At 42.5% G+C, this 18,326-nt stretch overlaps 1 protein-coding gene across 2 annotated transcripts; it reads left to right on the top strand.

Annotated features, from left to right (window-relative positions):
• Positions 1-10: 10 nt before the first annotated feature.
• On the top strand, positions 11-12,997 carry dtx2 (deltex 2, E3 ubiquitin ligase). Of its 2 annotated transcripts, XM_062485528.1 has the most exons (9): positions 11-871; positions 1,755-2,340; positions 6,849-6,907; positions 7,872-8,051; positions 9,299-9,366; positions 9,722-9,886; positions 10,032-10,193; positions 10,371-10,460; positions 11,466-12,997. In XM_062485528.1, the coding sequence occupies exons 1-9, from the start codon at positions 559-561 to the stop codon at positions 11,727-11,729; spliced, it is 1,887 nt and encodes a 628-aa protein (XP_062341512.1). In that variant the 5' UTR covers positions 11-558; the 3' UTR covers positions 11,730-12,997. The 2 variants fall into 2 exon arrangements, with proteins under 2 accessions (XP_062341512.1, XP_062341513.1); XM_062485529.1 differs by lacking the exon at positions 7,872-8,051.
• The last annotated feature ends 5,329 nt before the right edge of the window (positions 12,998-18,326 follow it).

Raw genomic sequence — 18,326 nt, forward strand, 5'->3', positions numbered from 1 at the left:
TGCGTGCGCCATGTTGTCATTTGCCAAGCAACGATTGATGTTTTGAGATGTGACCAGTTATGTCGGAAGAGCTAGCAGCACCTATCAAAACACACTAGCCAATTGATATGGCCAACTGGGATTCCTCTATTTGGCTAAATGGATTCGGGTACTTTCTTTGTTTGTCTGACACCTTAACGTAAATATAGGTGGTTTAGAAATATTTTAGTATGGGGCATTATAACAAGCCAAGCTAGTTAAGCTAGCTAGCAAGCTAGTGTCAGGAAGCTCCAGACCCAAGATCGAAAATGCAAGCTACCAGCTAGCCAGACGACGTGTTTATCTAGACAAGACTGGGGCGGAGGGGTTTTATCAACTAGCTTAAGCAAGCGTTGTGGCCTGGAACATTCAAACTATTCCTTCAGGTTGGATGTAACAGAACCGGGGAAAGGTCGGGCGTATAGTTTAAGCTAGCCCTAAAGCAAAAGTGAGCTAACGTTAAACTGTTTAGCTTGCTAGCTCGCTAGCTAATCTACATTAGCTGGCTATCTGGATTTGACGCACTGCTAGCCGGCTGATATGGCCACTGCCACTGGGTCTTGTGTAGGGATAAACGGGTCCATAAATGGTCCCTCTGTCTCCACCACAACCTCGGGGGCACCTGGACAGTCACAGCCTATGGTCGTGGTATGGGAATGGCAAGATGATCTTGGGTATTGGAGACCGTATAGTGGCCAGGTGAGCGGCTACATCGAACAATACTTCTCCTCTCCGCGGGGACACAGAGGTGGGGGACCTGGTTCCACCAGCATCTGCCTCGGACAATCAGACCCCAGCTTGTCGCCTTATCTCATAGATATACCCAGCCTAAAACAGTTCCGCCAGGATACAGGTATGTTTACCCACATATCATACTACCGGAGCTGTATTTTGCAACTCATTTCACTTGGTGTCAGGATCTGACGGGCTTTTGTTGTAGCCAGTTAACGTTAGCACACTGTTGTTTTCAACAACTGTGAGCTATCTTGCTATGCTAGCATATATTATAGAGCTAGGCTGCCTGCTTTAAATCAGAAAAATTAGCTAGATTTTGTTACACATTAACTTCAAGGTAACACTTAAAAGCAATCTACCAGTCTTGTCAACTATGTGTCCCATACAAAAAATGCAGATTCGTTAATTATACTTTCTTGCTGACACTGACAGCCATTGCTAGCAAAGCAGCTACCCAACTTGGGTATTATTATTTGCTCGTGTGGAGAGGTGAGTCAAGAATTAAACAAGCAGGTGGGAAACCGTGTACTGTACCCCACTTGTCTTAGGTTAGTATAGGTCTTGTCTTAGGTTAGTATAGGTCTATAAGGTTAGTATAGGTCTATAAGGTTAGTATAGGTCATTGTGTATTGAGGTCTAGTATATTGTATATTGCATACTATTTACATTTAGTCATTTAGCAGATTTTAATATTAGGAGGTTTATTATTATTATTATAAATATTAATTTTATTTTAGCATATATTCAGTGCCCAGTCTGACCTTGTGTTGTTCTGTGCACCTGACAAAAAAAACAACAAACTTGAACTACTTTGTAGCTAACAGGCCTTTGTGCCCATGGTTCAATGGAATGACAGTGTTGTTAGACACCTGCTCAGAAAGTGGGCAGGGAAAAAAGCTGACAATGTTACCTTTCACTGTGACATTGAGTAAGTAGGTCTTGTAACTTTGAAGAATAGGGTGTCTTTCACTTAACCTACTCAATGCTCTCCCTTTTTTTAGGAAAGACGCGGTCTGTACGTCGTACACTATTTGCCCAGTCCTCTGGCCTTGGCAGTGGTGTGTTCTGGGAGTGGGCCAATGACGAAGGAGGCTGGACCCCGTACGAGACTCGAACCTCGATCCTATTAGAGCATAGCTACCAGGCCCGGCAGGCCACTGCCGACCTGGCTTCTCATGGCTATAACTACATAGTGGACCTCACAGCTCTGGCCCAGGTCAACAAGGGCACAGGTTTTAGACGGCAGGTGCGTCGGCAGGGGAACCTCCCATACCCACTAGCCTTGGCCACCTCGGTCATTCACTCTGGCCCTGCCTGCTCCTGTCATCAGTGTCTGAGCCACAGCAGCACAGGCCCAATGCCCAGTCGCTCGCGCCACTCCTTCTCCTCCGGGCAGCTCAGCAGGCCCAGCCTCCAGGGCCAGGGTAGGGCTACTGGAGCCCACCCCACCTCTGTGTACTCACCGTATCCCAGAAGGCCCCTGTCTGTCGGGGGAATGGCTTGGGGAGGTCCCTGGCCCCCGACACCCTCTGGTCATCTACATGGAATGCCCCTGTCCCACCCGAGCAGTAGTGCCAATGGCTTGAGGTAAGTTCCTGTCATGTAGATCACTGTAGTTAGGTTACATCTAGGTTACTGTAAGACTGATATAGTTGAGATATTCTGTCAGTTGCCAGAACATATTTAGTTGTGGGCCATACAGATCCCATTTGACTGTTTCCATATATAACTAAAATGTATTGTATAAATAGGTTGGAAATATTACCTTGAAGTGAAATATTACCTTGAAGTGCTTGTATAAGCGCACACATTGTAAGGTATGGTCCTTTGTGTTGTTTGTGGATTGCCCCCCCCCCGGTCAGTAGGTCAGCTAAAAGGTGACATTACGTCAGCAAGTACGTCTCACACACTTCCTGCTATTGTAACACCATGTGCCCCCTGCTAGCTGTATGGTGTTAACGCATGGGAGGACCAGGGGAAATGAAATCCTGTGTCATAACCATGATAGATTTTATAACACTCAGATCCTCAAAACAGGCCTTTGTGTCAGCATCAGCCTTAATTTATTTTTGGTTATCTGGTTCACATTCTTCAAATAATGCTAGTTTGTTTTATTGTATCAAAGAACACATCATTGATGAGATGTACAAGACCATAACAGAATGGAAACATTCATATTGGCACTAAAGCAATGATGTTGTAAAAAGAAACATAATCTTTGTGAGACGTGACAGAACATGGAGGGGAGGGTGTTCTCCTGAATGTCTTTGTCCTTCATGCTTGCGTCTCTTGGGTGCTGTTGAACAAAGATGTGTCAGCAGAATAATATGACACTACAGGAAACCAGGAAGAGAGAGCCAGCACAGAGGGTTGAGGTCATGTTCTGATGTACACCAGGAAGGCTGTATATAGACTCCCATTGTTCATAAGGTGAAAGTAAAACCAGACTCTTTAATTATTTTATTTTTTAAATGCAAGGCTACAGTGCATTTGGAAAGTATTCAGTGCGTTTCACTTTTTCTACATGCTGTATGTTACAGCCGTATTCCAAAATTGGAAAAAAAATATTTAAACTATTAAAATCAAATTCACATTATTCACAGCCTTTGCCATGACACTCAAAATTGAGCTCAGGTGCATCCTGTTTCCACTGATCATCCTTGAGATGTTTCTACAACTTGATTGGAGTCCACCTGTGGTAAATTCAGTTGATTGGACATGATTTGGAAATGCACAAACCTCTTTATATAAGGTCCCACAGTTGACAGTGCATGTCAGAGCACCAACCAAGCAATGAAGTTTGTAGACCTCTGTAGACCTCAGAGACAGGATTGTATCGAGGCAGAAATCTGGGTCCCAATGAGCACAGTGGCCACCATGTCTTAGGTTAGTATAGGTCTGTTCTAGGTTAGTATAGGTCTATAAGGTTAGTATAGGTCATTATGTGGTCTAGTACATTGTATATTGCATACTTTTCTGTATATTAGGATGTTTTTAGGGTTCCTCCGGTAGGAGGGAACCTATTGTATTTGTTAGTTTTATTATTATTATTATTATTATTAATCTTCTTCTCCTTGCGCCACAATAACTCAACATGTTATTGGTCACAAATTTTCTAATTTGGCACATTGATACTACATCTGAGTGGGTACCCCCACACCAAATATGGGACACCTTCGACTGTAGGGGGCGCCACAGGCCACGCCCTAAAGTCTGATTTTCAAAGTGATGGCATTTCCACCCCATAGCTCAAATTCTTCTGAAACTTGGTGTACATGCCTCATTTCTCATGGGGAACAAAAAAGCCTCAAGGACCCATAAGGTCCGCCATGATGGATGTTCCTGTACAGTGATAATTTGGGAAAACCTTCTAAATCGATCTCCTCTTAAACAAAAGGTCAAATTGACTTGAAATTTTGTACAGATTACGTTCCTTAAGACAGTTGAATCAAATACAAAATGGCTGAAAGGGGGGTATTTATGTAACTGTCCACATTGCCTCAATATGTTTGTCTCACTAAATCAAAGACCTGCAAAGTATAAGGTTGTAGGTTCAAATCCAGCCATAGTCTTTGAGCCTGTCTTAAATTTGAATATCTGTTTAGTTAAACAGGATGACATCGTTCTGAAGTACCATGCGCAATTTCACCTTGATATGTCAAAAGATCATTGAATTACAGCTGTTTAAACTTTGGCCGACTCGAACAATGCGTGCTACAGGAGAAACGGCTTCTTTTTTATATACAGTAACTGACCACATATTCTCAGCTTTGACGGTAGCTCAGTGGGTTGAAACGGTGTCCTGCAAGGTCACAGGTTCGAATCCAGCCACTGCCTTTGGGCATGTCATAATTTTGATTATCTGTTTAGTTAAACAGGATGACATCATTCTGAAATACAATTTCATGCAATTTTACCTTGACATGTCAACCGTTTCTTAACCTTTGTCCCAAAGCTGACCAAAGCTAATACTCATATCACGCAGTCGGAGCACAGATAGATAATCAGCGTCAGCACCCTTGTGTACCCAGCATGCAGTGCGGCATGTCAAAAAACGCAAAGACTTGTGGAAAATTGTTTGGTTACAACAGCCGTGCGAGGGATTTCAGTTGTTGTGTTCGTTCAGTTAGATGTTTGTAATGTTATTGTTTGTTAGTTAATATAATCTTGTTGGTCACCCTGATTGTGCATGTTGTGTAGTTTAATGGGACCAGAGAGTCGGCTGCTGTACTATCACAAGCTATTCTCGCAAGCAGCTGAACATGAGCTCTGCTTAGCCCCGTTGCCCACATCACTATTGTTAATTGTGCATTGACTGAGATTCTGGAAAGAGATCAACTCGAAGAGTTTCAATATCCTATAAAAAGCTAATACTCTACCCTTTCTATTCATACAATCTCAACAGTTGGTGTGTAGCAGAGAGGATAGAGAGACTGACTTGTAACCTTATGCTCATGAGTTCAAATCCCCATTCAGCGCATTGTTGTTGGCCAAACATTAAGTAGTTTTGCTCTCATGTTGTCTAAGTCTCGATCTTCTACAGTGTACATGTTTATAATATTTTGCCATTTTGCGGAGGAACTCGCAATGCTGCTTGCTATATTTGCTATATATATATATTGCTATATATATATATATTTTTTTTTTATTATTATTTTATCATAGATGTAATCTATGTTCTTAGTACTTATGTTATTTTATGCTAGGTTGCTTGCGTTGTCTTGTCCCAAGAATTTCAGTGCCCAGTTTGACCTTGTGTTGTTCTGTGCACCTGACAATAAAAACTTGAATCTTCCATAAATGAAAGAAGTTTGGAACCACCAGGACTCTTCCTAGAGTTGGCTGCCCGGCCAAACTGAGCGATCGGGGAGAAGGGCCTTAGTCAGGGAGGTGACCAAGCATCTGATGGTCACTCTGACAGAGCTCCAGCTCTGTGAAGAGAGAACCTTTCAGAAGGACAACCATCTCTGCAGTACTCCACCAATCAGGCCTGTATGGTAGTGGCCAGATGGAAGCCACTCCTCAGTAAAAGACACATGACAGCCTGCCTGGAGTTTGGCAAAATGCACCTGAAGGACTCTTAGACCATAAGAAACATAATTCTCTGGTCTGATGAAACAAAGCTTGAACTCTTTGGCCTGAATGCCAAGCGTCATGTCTGGAGGGAACCAGGCACCGCTCATCACCTGGCCAATACCATCCCTACAGTGAAGCATGGTGGTGGCAGCATCATGCTGTGGGGATGTTTTTCAGTGGCAGTAACTGGGAGACTATTCAGGATTGAGGGAAAGATGAATGCAGCAATGTACAGACACATCCTTGATGAAAACCTGCTCCAGATTGCTCTGGACCTCAGATTGTGTCCAAAGCTCATCGATTCAAGGTTCATCTTCCAACAGGACAATGACCCTAAGCACACAGCCAAGATAAGAGGAATGGCTTCGGGACAACTGAGAATGTCCATGAGTGGCCCAGCCAGAACCCGGACTTGAACCCGAAAGTGAAATGCTGTGAATACTTTCCGGATGCACTGTATGCTCTTAACCCTTGTGTTATCTTCGGGTCATTCTGACCCATCAGTCATTGTGACCCACCATCGTATTGCGACAACTTTACCGCATACAAAAACAAAGTGAAGCATTTTCTTTTAACCGTTGGGCTGTCTCAGACCCCCCACATTGCGAAGGTTAAAAGAAAATTATTTTTATTTGTTTTTGTATTGGGTAAAATTGGGTAAACACAACGATGGTTCGTTATGAACCTTTGGGTCATGTGACCCGAAGGCAGCACAAGGGTTAAACAGTCATTTGCTCAGCAGAAGTATCTTGGATGGTATTATGAGATTTGTCAACATTGGAATATGTCTGAAATTTGCAGCCTCTGTAAACACTGAATCAGTATTTGAGGACAGTTTAAACCGAGCCAGGTCTCATTACACACATACACTAAGATCAAATAGTGTATCTGCTATTCAGCCAATATAATAGGCGACTCCTTTCATGCAAACCCTGTGGCATCCTCAGAGATTCTAATGCCTACCTTTTGCGTGTCACTCGCCTCCATTAATCTCCTGTTTCCTGTATGTCCTCCCACAGTGTCCCTGCCATCCCAGTGCAGCTGAATGGATCCACCAGTGTGAGCTCAGCCTTAGCAGGTAAAGAGGTTTCTGAAGAACTCATTCAGAACATGCTATGTCTCGGAAGTCTCTGTATCCTAATTTCGCATCTCTGTATCTCATCACGTACGTGATTTCATAGCATGTCTTTGTTTTTGTCGTTTTACTCTGTAGTGGATGGAAAAAGAAAGCATAGTGTTTTAAGAAGATGGCAAGTTGTCTTGTGAGTGTCAGTGTGAATCGAGAGCAACGTATTGTAAAATACTTAAACACATTCATCAAATTGAATAATTTCAGTCAACATTCTATCAGCGTTTTTATTTATTTATCTTTGCTTAAGTACCTCAGCTTTCCTTGAACATACAGTGGGCTAGTCACCTTGGAACCATAGACGTGACAGACAGATTTCAGTCATAAACGCTTTTGTCTACCAGGGATATAAAGCTCCTTTGTAAAGTCAATGGCAATAGCCTTGTCACTGTCTAAGGAAAAAGCCTCTTTGTACATCTGTGGACAGCTGGCTTATCCCTTCCTGTATCTGGAATATACACAGACTGATGCTGTATCAGTCATGGAAAGCCACACAAAGCTCAATTTTCAGTTTCCAATTCACAGGCTTGATTGGAGAAGCCTTGTTAAGGGTTAATTCCTCTACTGTCGTCATGGCGTCAGAATGTTATGTGTATGCGTGTCTGACCAGCATTAAATATATTCTCTCTCTTTAGGCTGGCCCATATTTTGACAAAAGGTGCTTTGTTATAACGGCATATGCTCATATTTATCAATGCCTTTTAATTAGTATCCTTATCGCATAACTCTTATGTAACCTACCAGGTTATCTGTTAGGGATGAATTCACGCTTCTTCCCAGATGCAAGCCCCAGCCCAGCCTAGTACCTGGCACTCTCTCCGTCACTGCTGTCTCCTGCATATCTCATCCCTTTGGTTTCCCCCCCCCCCCCTCCCTGCTGCATGTCTCCACCAACCCCACCCCACCACTCTAGGCATGGCCTCCATTTTGATGTCAGCAGTGGGGCTCGGAGTTCGCTTCACCAGTGCCCCCCTCCCCCAGCAACAGCAAGCTCCTCCTCCTCCTCTCTTCCCCCACACCAACAGCACCAGCAGCAGCAGCAAAAACCCCAGCAACAGCTCCGTTAGGAGGGGAAAGAGGCAGCACAGGACAGGTAGCTACGCCACCCTCCTCTGGTCATCCCCCCCTTCCATCTGCTGCTTCAGCCCAGCCTCCACTGCCCCCTAACTTGTGCTTCTCACCGTGTTTCTCTCCCTTTTTGATTCATGGCCAGCCTGTTTGAGGAAAAGTTTCTCTTGTTTACATGCCTTGCTCACTTCTTTGGAGACTTCAATGACAGGAGAAAGAAAAAAAAAAAAGAAAAGAAAAAATATCCTTAATAATGGAATGGCATTTAATGTAAGATTCATAAATTTGTGTCTACTTTTAATACAGTAGGTCCAAACTCTTTGAAAACTCTAAATTTCTATCTAGCCTACATGGAATCTGCCACTTCCCCAGACATGATTGGCAGTTTAAAGCAAAAATATTTGCCTCCTTAAAGTTTCTCCTCATCCAAAGAGACTTAAAGGCAGTGTGTTTGTATTTCTCTCTGTGGGCTACAAAAGTTTTTCTTTTTGCCAAATTTCTTACTGCATTCAATTGCTTTGTTGTTGTCTGTAAACTGCTTGCCATAATCCATCGATGAGCCTTAATTCATATTCACACTACATCAGTTTGCATTCCTTCTTCTGCAGTATTGACATACATTTTCCTCAAATGAGCCAAACAGTTTATCATCTAAACCAGTTTTCAGGTAATGACACAACGTATTATGGAGAAATACTGACTGCTTAGGCCTACTGCTTGTCCGTTATCTTGTTATAGAACAAACTGGTACTCACAAAACAAACTCCGGTTGTAAGAGTGAGGAACTGTGTGTGTGCATGATTTTTTAGGGTTAGAGGATTGGTGGATTAGTCAGTTTCTAACCCCCCTTTCTTTTTCCTTCCAACCTTGACTGTCAAGCTGTTAAACTGCAAGGTGCTTTGTCCTGTCAGCTCACATTAGATCTCACATCTGAAAGTGCCCTAGCACCATACAGATTTTCCCTAGTAGGGAAGTAGCTGCTTGTACAGTAATAGTATGTGATGAAGGTGTGTCAAGTACTTAGAACATCCATTGTTTGCTTCCTTTTGTATTTTATTTTTTATTGTTAATAATAAAACACAACCGTTTCACTCCTATCAGGAAAACAAGGGAGTTGACAAGGTCCCCCTATATGTTCTCCTCCCCTCATCTGGTTTAGTCATCGGCCTGATCGTTGTAGTCGCATCCAATTCTGAATGTGGTCTGTGTCTCGGTTTGTGTGTGTGTGCCTGGCAGTTTTCCAACAGTGTTCATTGTATCTTGTTCCCCCAGCCACGGCTCAGAAACCAGAGGAGGTTATTCACCGCTACATGGAGGAAGTAGCCTCGGCCCAGGACGAGGTGCGCATCTCAATACCCCCTCCTCCCCCTGCTCCTCAACACTGTTCTCAATATCCCTTCCTGTTCCTCAACACTGTTCTCGATATCCCTTCTTCCTCCTTCCCCTACTCCTCAGCACTGTTCTCAATATTCCCTCCTCCTCCTCCCCCCTGCTCCTCAACACTGTTCTGAATATCCCTCCTCAGCACTATCAGCTGTACATTGATTCTCTGTTGTGTTACATTCAAAGACAAACAAGCAATGTTTATAATCTAACCTCTGTGGATAGAATTTAACCTCTGGATTTAGACAGAATCCCCCCACCACCGCCAAAGTCAACCTACTGCTCATAATCTCATTCCGGTGCCTTGTCCAGGACTGCAGCATCTGTATGGACCGCCTGTCCTGTCCCTCAGGCTATGACACCGCCTCCGAAGGCGGGGGCCCGTCCATCCCCCCAGCCGCCGTGGGGAAGTTCACCAAGTGCGGACACACCTTCCACATGCTCTGCATGCTGGCCATGTACAACAACGGAACCAAGGTAGTCCACCAGACTTCCACAAAGATTTTATTTAATCTGCTCATATATAAAACATATAAAGTGATGTGATAATGCTGGTGCACTGCTGTGGTTACGTGGAGAGGGAAAAACTGAGCATCATAGGGTTGGTTCACTGTGTCTTAAGGACGGTAGCCTCCAGTGCCCTTCGTGTAAGACAATCTACGGGGAGAAGACAGGGACTCAGCCCAAGGGGAAGATGGAGATCTACAGCCTGTCCCAGTCCCTCCCCGGCCACCCAGACCACGGCATCATCCAGATCATATACAGCATACCCCCTGGAACACAGGTCAGAACCCGATCTTGTTCTGGCCTGGCCCCTGTCTTACCACCATGTCGCTCTCTGGCTCTGGCCTGGTCCCCTGTCCTACCTCCGTGTCCCACTCCAGCTCTGACTTGGCGTCCTACATCCATGTCCATTTTCAGCTCTGGGTCTCACTTCCCCTCCCCTCTTTTGTCCATCCAGGGTCCAGAGCACCCTAACCCAGGTCAGCCCTACACTTGCAGAGGCTTTCCACGCTTCTGTTTCCTTCCAGACAACGACAAGGGTAGAAAGGTAAGCACACACTCAAGATGTCATTCAACTCCCACACAACCCCTGAAAGTTTCATAACACTCCTAAATAACCCCATAACACATCAAGTCCGAATGTGTATAAACTGAACAAAATGTATAACTTGAATCATTCAAAAGGTGCAGAAATATTGCCACCTTCCCTCCACCCAAATGTAATGCGTGTTCAAAATGTCAGTGTTTTATGTACCACCGCAGTGACAAATTAAGTACACAGAATATGTCTGTGTTCTAAACGCTTTACTCCAGTTGCTAATTGAATTCTGTGAATGTGTTAAGAGCAGCTGTTGAAGGCCTCTCAATGTTGGCAGATTTTCTGCCAGGCTTAATAATAATAATAAGACTTTATTTATATAGCACATTTCAGACAAGAATTGCAGCTCAAGGTGCTTTACATAAAATCAATAAAAACAATAATGTAAGTAATAAAACCCTTCTGAACACAGGCCGCAGTCTTTGCGGTAATCCAGAACACGCAAGCCGGGTTGTGTTCCACTTGTTGAAAGCTGCATCTGACAGATGTAAGAACGGTTCTGCAATGTTTAATTCCCAATGGGAATCAGTGAATGTAGAAACAGCACATTTATGAACAAGTCAGCTAATATCTGAATGAATAGCACTTAGAGATGCAGTAATGGTTGATATGGAAGATGAAAGAAATGATGAAATAAGCATCAAGTCAATTTTGACGTTGGCTTCTATTGAGGGGACAACTTGTACTCACACAGGCTTGTTTGAGCCCAACACCTGCTCATCCTCCTTCCTCCTCCCACCCCCTTCCTCTTCCTGTTTCTTTTCTCTCTCTCCTCCTCAACCTCCTCTCTCCCTCCTGCTCCCTTTCCTTTCCTCTTGCTCCCTTTCTCTCCCCCTCTTCCTTCTCCCTTTCTCTCCCCCTCTTCCTTCTCCCTTTCTCTCTCCCTGCTGCTCCCGTTCTCTCATCTTTCTCTCTCCTTTCTACTCCCTTCTTCTCCTCCTTGTACTTCCTCAGGTACTGGAGCTGCTGAAGGTGGCGTGGACCCGCCGCCTCATCTTCACCGTGGGAACCTCTAGCACCACAGGCGAACGTGACACAGTGGTGTGGAACGAGATCCACCACAAGACGGAGATGATGTCCAACGTGTCAGGCCATGGCTACCCGGACCCCAATTACCTGGACAATGTACTGTCAGAACTGGCCTCTCAAGGGGTGACCGAGGACTGTCTCACCAAACAACCAGGATCCAACCAAGCAGCACCAGGCTCCGGATTCTAAAAAAACAACAACACCTATATTCATATACATTCTGCATATATGAATCATGTATGTTCATACATGGTATGACTTGATAAGGGATAAACGAACTAGTCACATTCCCCACCTACTGATGTGGTTTAGTTGCATTGTATTGTACCGGTTCAATTTTGGTTGCATGCCGAATGCGATCTTAAAGTCTTATAGATCCAGGGATGTTAGTGGGGGAACTCAAAAAACGTGTTTTAAAGACGGGCTCTGGTGAAAACACAAATTGAAAGACTATGCAGACTTTCCAAAATACAGTTCTGGCACGTCTACTGAATTCAGTCCTTTGAAATAAAGGTACCCACACTTTGTTTACTGTACCTTTACCCGGTCTTGGTTTAGTTCTGTAAATCCTTAGAAAAGGAGCGTGCTTTCTTTGGAAGAAGCCTGCTGACTTGTATGCCTTTTGGCCAATGCCATGAAAATGTCAGTGCTCAACGGGAACATACAAATGTCTGTAGCACTTTAGTTTTTACAGTGCATCAAATTGAGTAATAGAATTACCAAGTTAATATCTGTGGGTAATTGTTCTGGATATTGGTAACTTATGCAAATTCTAAAAGCGTAATATTTCTGATTTAGAAGTAATGTAGCTACAAGGCCACAGTAAAAAATATATATAAATGAAAATGTAGTCCATGTTTGATTAAGCCTGAAGAAGGAGAGACCTCAATGTCTTGTTGATTTCATCAAAAAAGTATTGAACAGCACTGTAAAAACAACAAAGAATATGGCCATAAATGCCAGTCAATATTAAGGTTGTTTTTAGAGGTGAACTTCATCTTCTGCCATCATCACTTATACATAACTATTGAAACAATAAATCAGAATGGCATATTATTCAACTATTTTTTACCTGATTGTCACTTGGAGTTATTTTTAGTTGTTAGAAACAAAAACTAAAAAGCTTTCAATGAAGTCTGGCAGCAAAAGGAACTCAAGACTAAGTAGCTGCTTCAATTCTTACATTCATTCTTTTGTTTTTTCCATTGTAAAAGTGATTTGTGGACTACTTCCCCAGGTCGCTGAAAACCCATAAAGACAGGCACATCACCACAGGTAGAATAACAGTGAAAAATGGGATAACAAATTCTGGTCCTTTTGTCAATGCTCAACACCTGGACGTTCACATCTCTGCCACCTCTAATACCATCATTGTACCTTCATGTTATCCTGTTCAGTATTCAGGTGTATGCAAGCATATTTAAATGATCTCTGCAATAAAGAAATGTTGATTAAGACCCTCCTTCCTCTTTGTCTCCCTCTCCCTTCCTGTTATAGTTCACCGGAGATCATTTAAGGTATTCCATTAAGGAACACCATCTAGACCTGAACACTTTCCAAATGTAGTTTTAAAAGAATGTTCAACTCACAACAACAACAGTCTTGGTAGAGTAACACCCATCTTGATGGAATGTATCCGTTTGTGCCAGAATGTGGATCCTCCTGATTATGGTGAAGTACTACTAATGCTCTCTAGAGGGCAGCATTGTGCTGTGAAACATGTTACACCAGAAGTGAGGCTTTCACTGTAAAATCATAAAAGACTCCTACCAGGAACACCATCCATCATGTTAAGATAATTACAGACCAAACAATCTATATTTTTATGTAAATCTCTAGCTACTTGACCCCGTTTAAGAGACTGTTGTGTCTTGATTGGCTCTGCTCTAAAGGATAACTGATAACTGTTCCAGCCACTCCCCTCCGGCAGGAAGCTGTGGTCCATAAGGACCAAAACCTAAGAACAGTCTGCAGCTGGCCTCATCAACACGGCTAAGGACTCCTTCTGTCATTCACACATTTATTTATAAAGTCCATCACTTATTGCACAAAATCTTATTTTATATCTTATTTTAAATTGTATATTTTACATTGTATAGTATTGTTTAGAATTATTTAGACTGTTGTACATGATCTACTTTTTATATATAAGATTAGTATAGGCTATGTTTATCGTATGCACCTTCCTTCAACAGTAAAATCCTTGTTTGTGTGAACTTGTGTGAATTAAGCTCATTCTGATTCTGATGCAGATAAAAAAAACATTCACTTTTGAGCATCAATGACTGTTAATTAATTAATTACAAATACTTCTCCCATCCTATGACAAATATACTGACTGTTGCGTATTTCACTCGAGACGTCTCAAATCTTGTTTATTATGCTTATTAATCGAGAGCCCTCCTTGCCCCGCCATCTCTCTTAGCATTTTGTTTATACTGTTGAAAACAGTTGCTGATTGGTTTTCTTTGTATGCATGAGGAGGAAGTGATGTTCAACAGGCACAGCAGGACAGTGTACACTAGCATCATGCCTCTCTGAGCACCCTTAAACTCGTGATTCATGTCATTACCATTCTCCTCTGGCAACCGTCAAAACGTCATTACTTATTTAGAATATTAAAGGTGAACTCCCTCGACATGATACCAAGAGGTCTAGCAGTTTGACTTCCTTCTTACTGAAATGGTTTGTCAGTGTGCATGAGATGCGTTCAGTTGTGAGAGATAATTTCATAATTAAGTCTAACTAGATGAGTCTAACTAGATGTTTGGGTACTTCGCATTGAAAATAAATGGGTGTTGCTTACTGGGTTTACAAAGGAGACAGGTTTACATTGACTGTTTCAATTTGAGGACACCATTTGAAACAGGATAGTTCACAAGAACATTTTATGAAATTATTCTCAATTTGTGTTATTTAAGAGCACTTCAATTGCAAGAGGAAGTATTGGTGTTAGGAACCAGAGGTGCTGCCTGTACAGTAGTCTATATACTCTGCATAATTCTAGTTTACCCCATATGTGAGTTAATATGGTTTCTGCAAGAACATGAAGTTCATTTGGAAAAACAGATGAATCAGTCTCTGCTTATGCTTGCTCTTTGAAAATATGTTTTCTCTTGATCAGCAAAGACAAGTCCAACATGTATATAACAAAATACTTTCCAAGGGATATCCACTCTGATCAATCTTCACAGAGCTGAATTGCATCAGCATTATGTTTCCCAAGGGTGTTTTTCCCACTGCACTGTAGTATTACACTGATGATAACCATCTATTAATATACCAGATACGAATGTGTATGCCTCTTCTTCGTGGCTTGAAATAGCCTATACTGCTTCCAGAGTATTTGAGAAAAAAGTGAATTAGATGCCTCTCTATCTCCATATTCCTGAAACTGAGACAGGCAACTGCGCTGACGCTAACTTATTAGGAAACATCTATGCTGTTTGTTGTCTGTAATTAGAATGAGGAGAGATGGGACCGTAGTAAATTCACATGGCCCTCAGGCGTAGTTCTGCCTAAGATTGAATCTCAGAACTCACTTGAGAAGATCTCCCTCATCCAATTAAAGAACCCTATACCGTCCTATCTCTGTCTATCATGTCTCCTGGTTTCATTTTTGATTATCTTTGCGATATGATAATATGCATATTTTGCTCTTTCCTTCTGGGTCTCCCTAAGAACAAATGCATGAGTACTACAGTATCCTTCACAAGTGTTGTACTATATCTCTGAGGACATCTTTTTAGCTATCCAAATCATTGTAAAGGTTGTTAATGTATGTCAGTCTTTGGAGCTTGATATTTAAATTGCGATGTCATGAAGTACAGAAGTACAGTACATAATGGCTGCCGTCAGTACTGTAATTTTGTCAGGAAGCTGACTGTAGCTCTGTACTCTGTGTGTGGAAAGTCAGGGAGGATACTGATATTGAGACTAAAAGCACCCAGTATGACCTGGCCATGTCAGTCCTTTTTTAGTTTGCCTTGTTAGTATCAATGGGCCTCATTCACCAATATCTTCCTAAGTTATTTCTTATATTTGTTCTTAAGAAAGTTCCTAAGAGAAATCTACGTGTGATTCATGACATGTCCTTAAACAGCAGAATTGTTCGCAGGTGTGTTCTTAGAATGATGAATCCCAATATTTCGTAAGTTGAAAGCTCGTGCCCCGTTGCTCCTATTTAGCATTGGTAAATGCCCGTTAATTCCCATAAAAGGGCATGATATGGCAGGGCCGTGTGCACACTCAGAGAAACGTCAAAACGACGTGGTAAAGACGGTGGAGGCCTTGGCAAAAGACAGAAAAACTAATAATTCTGAAAGTGGAGGTACAGCTGCAAGAAGTTAGCGACAAACAACACAACATATTTAATAGCGTCAGCTGTGGATACAAAGCAGTAAATAAGGGAGCAAATAAGCAAACCAAAACGGAGTCAGGTGGCTGAGTGGTTAGGGAATAGGGCTAGTAATCAGACGGTCGCTGGTTCGATTCCCGGCCAAGTCAAATGACGTTGTGTCCTTGGGCAAGGCACTTCACCCTACTTGCCTCGGGGGGAATGTCCCTGTACTTACTGTCAGTCGCTCTGGATAAGAGCGTCTGCTAAATTTGTTCTTAAGAACATTTGGTGAATGAGGCCCATTAATTTTATGTTAGTGTCTATACACGTTATAGTGCTTTTGTTTTTGGTTTGTGTATTTGTAAACAAGAGAACAGGTGAGCTGCCCATTGGTCACACTCAGCACGTAGCTGTACCTGTGCTAACCCCTTATGCAAGGAACGTGTGCCACCCCCTGTATGTTTTTGTTAGAGAGGCATTTTGGTTGGGTCATTTAGTAGTTTTGTTAATTTCTACTTATTTTGATTGGCACCGTTCATAATTATCTTACTTCCCCTGTATCGTGTCATGCCATAATAAATGTGCACTGTTGCTTTGCCTATAACTCCTTGTTGGTCTACTTTCTGTCCACCCACTCCCCACTGTCGCTCCAGCCAGAACATTTGTTACCTTCCCAACATTTAAGTACCATCATTTCCATCCTGGGTCGTAACACTTGGAAAGAAGATTGTTTTATTCAGTTTGGCCAGCCGATTGTATCAGTGGGGGAAGATTAGTGAGTGAGGACTCATTTATACTCGGATAAAAATTGACCACATAGACCACAGACTAGTCAGAACCAGTGAGAGAAGTTAGAAAATAATGACAGCAAAAAGCTTCATCCCATTCCAGGATCTGCCTAATCAAATGTCAGTGAAAAGACCTCAAAGTGTCATGTTGCATCTACAATTGTTGACTTGAACTCAGCCAAATGGACAAGCAGTGTTCATAGCTCTCTCAGGCTCACTTTCACGTCTCACAACAGCTTGTCTTGAGCACAAAATAGAATCAATTTGCTCCTCATTTCTACCAACCATCGCCTCATTACTGGAGCCAGACTCTGCTCCCAACAGTCTCGGCAGGCTGAGCGCATTCAATTTGTCAGAGAGTGGCATATATAAATGTGACTGTCCATAGTCTTTGATTGAATTTGTTTGCGAATATCAAAGATTTCCTTATAGGTATACAGTATACCTATAGAGCTACTTAACATACTTGCTTCTAGATGTGAACACTAGCGAGGTATCCTACCCTTTTAAAACCACCTAGGACTGCAATGGTTAAGTTATAAAAATGTTCCTCTGCTTAATAAGTATTTGGACACTAGTGAGCCATTACTGAGCATTAAGTGAAAGAGCGAAAGACCTCTTGTCTGTCTAGTAGATGATGATAGTAGAGAATGCCTGACTCCAAAGCCGTATAAACCTTTGGCCCTCATTATAGTTAATTACCCCAGAGCACAGGCATAAACTTGGGCAGGCCATTAGCAAACACAGTCTCTGTGAGCTCTGCTTCAGGCATACTAACCAGGTGGAAAATTCACATAGGAGTGGAGTCGATCTCGGACCTTGCCATGCGTATAATGAAGTAAGCAAATAGGTAAATGTTTTCTTAATTATAACTTTTTTTTAGTTTACTATTTCTTTGTGTTCTCAGACATTTCCACAAGCAAAAGGTATCTCAAGAGTTATGGCTTTTGTCTTTCTTTTCAGCAACATTTTAAAACCATTAGCAATGGCTAAGGTTCGATTTGCAGATACAAAGGCTCCTCACTGGAATGAGGGAGGGGCCCCTTCAGAGTAATAAGCTGGAGCTTCCTGTGTTTCAAGCAATCCATCAAATCAGCTATCGATCGCTGGCATCTTTAAATTGTACAGAAACCCTCCATGCCCAGACAGCCTTGGCAAAGGCATTAACTCGTTTTAATGGGCAAGATGGGAAAGAGGATCATGCCCTTTTGAAGGGTGGGCAGGGAGGTGAAACATTGTGATAAATGGGTCTGCCATTCTGTGATGAAAGCTGTGCAAAATGACGGTTTAATCAAAATGGCACATTTACGACGGTATAACTGTTACAGCTAAGACTCTACATGTAGCCGTGTTGCTTTTAAGAGTTTTTTATTTGAACACCGATTCATTACTGTGCCCATCAGTGACATCAGTCACTAAAAACATTAACTCGTCAGTGAGAAAGTTCTGTTTTGAATTCCAAATAACCTTCATGCTGGTGCTTCACCTTTTCTGTCTGGAGGACAGGATGGAGTTTCAGTCAAAAACATCTCTTGTAGAATCTCATCACTTTGAAAATATGAAATGGAATAGATCAGGGGTGGTGAACCTGCGACTCGCGAGCCGCATGCGGCTTGTTAGCAACCCCTTGGTGGAAGCACGAGGAGGCAGAGGGTTCTC

The sequence above is a fragment of the Osmerus eperlanus genome, chromosome 19, assembly GCF_963692335.1.
Source record: "Osmerus eperlanus chromosome 19, fOsmEpe2.1, whole genome shotgun sequence".
NCBI lineage: Eukaryota > Metazoa > Chordata > Actinopteri > Osmeriformes > Osmeridae > Osmerus > Osmerus eperlanus.

Excerpts from the sequence above, each read along its gene's own strand:
- dtx2 (XM_062485528.1), top strand. The coding sequence starts at position 559 with ATGGCCACTGCCACTGGGTCTTGTGTAGGGATAAACGGGTCCATAAAT. Across the intron at positions 8,052-9,298 it reads AAAGAGGCAGCACAGGACAG|CCACGGCTCAGAAACCAGAG; the intron begins GTAGCTACGCCA and ends TTGTTCCCCCAG. Across the intron at positions 9,887-10,031 it reads TGTACAACAACGGAACCAAG|GACGGTAGCCTCCAGTGCCC; the intron begins GTAGTCCACCAG and ends CTGTGTCTTAAG.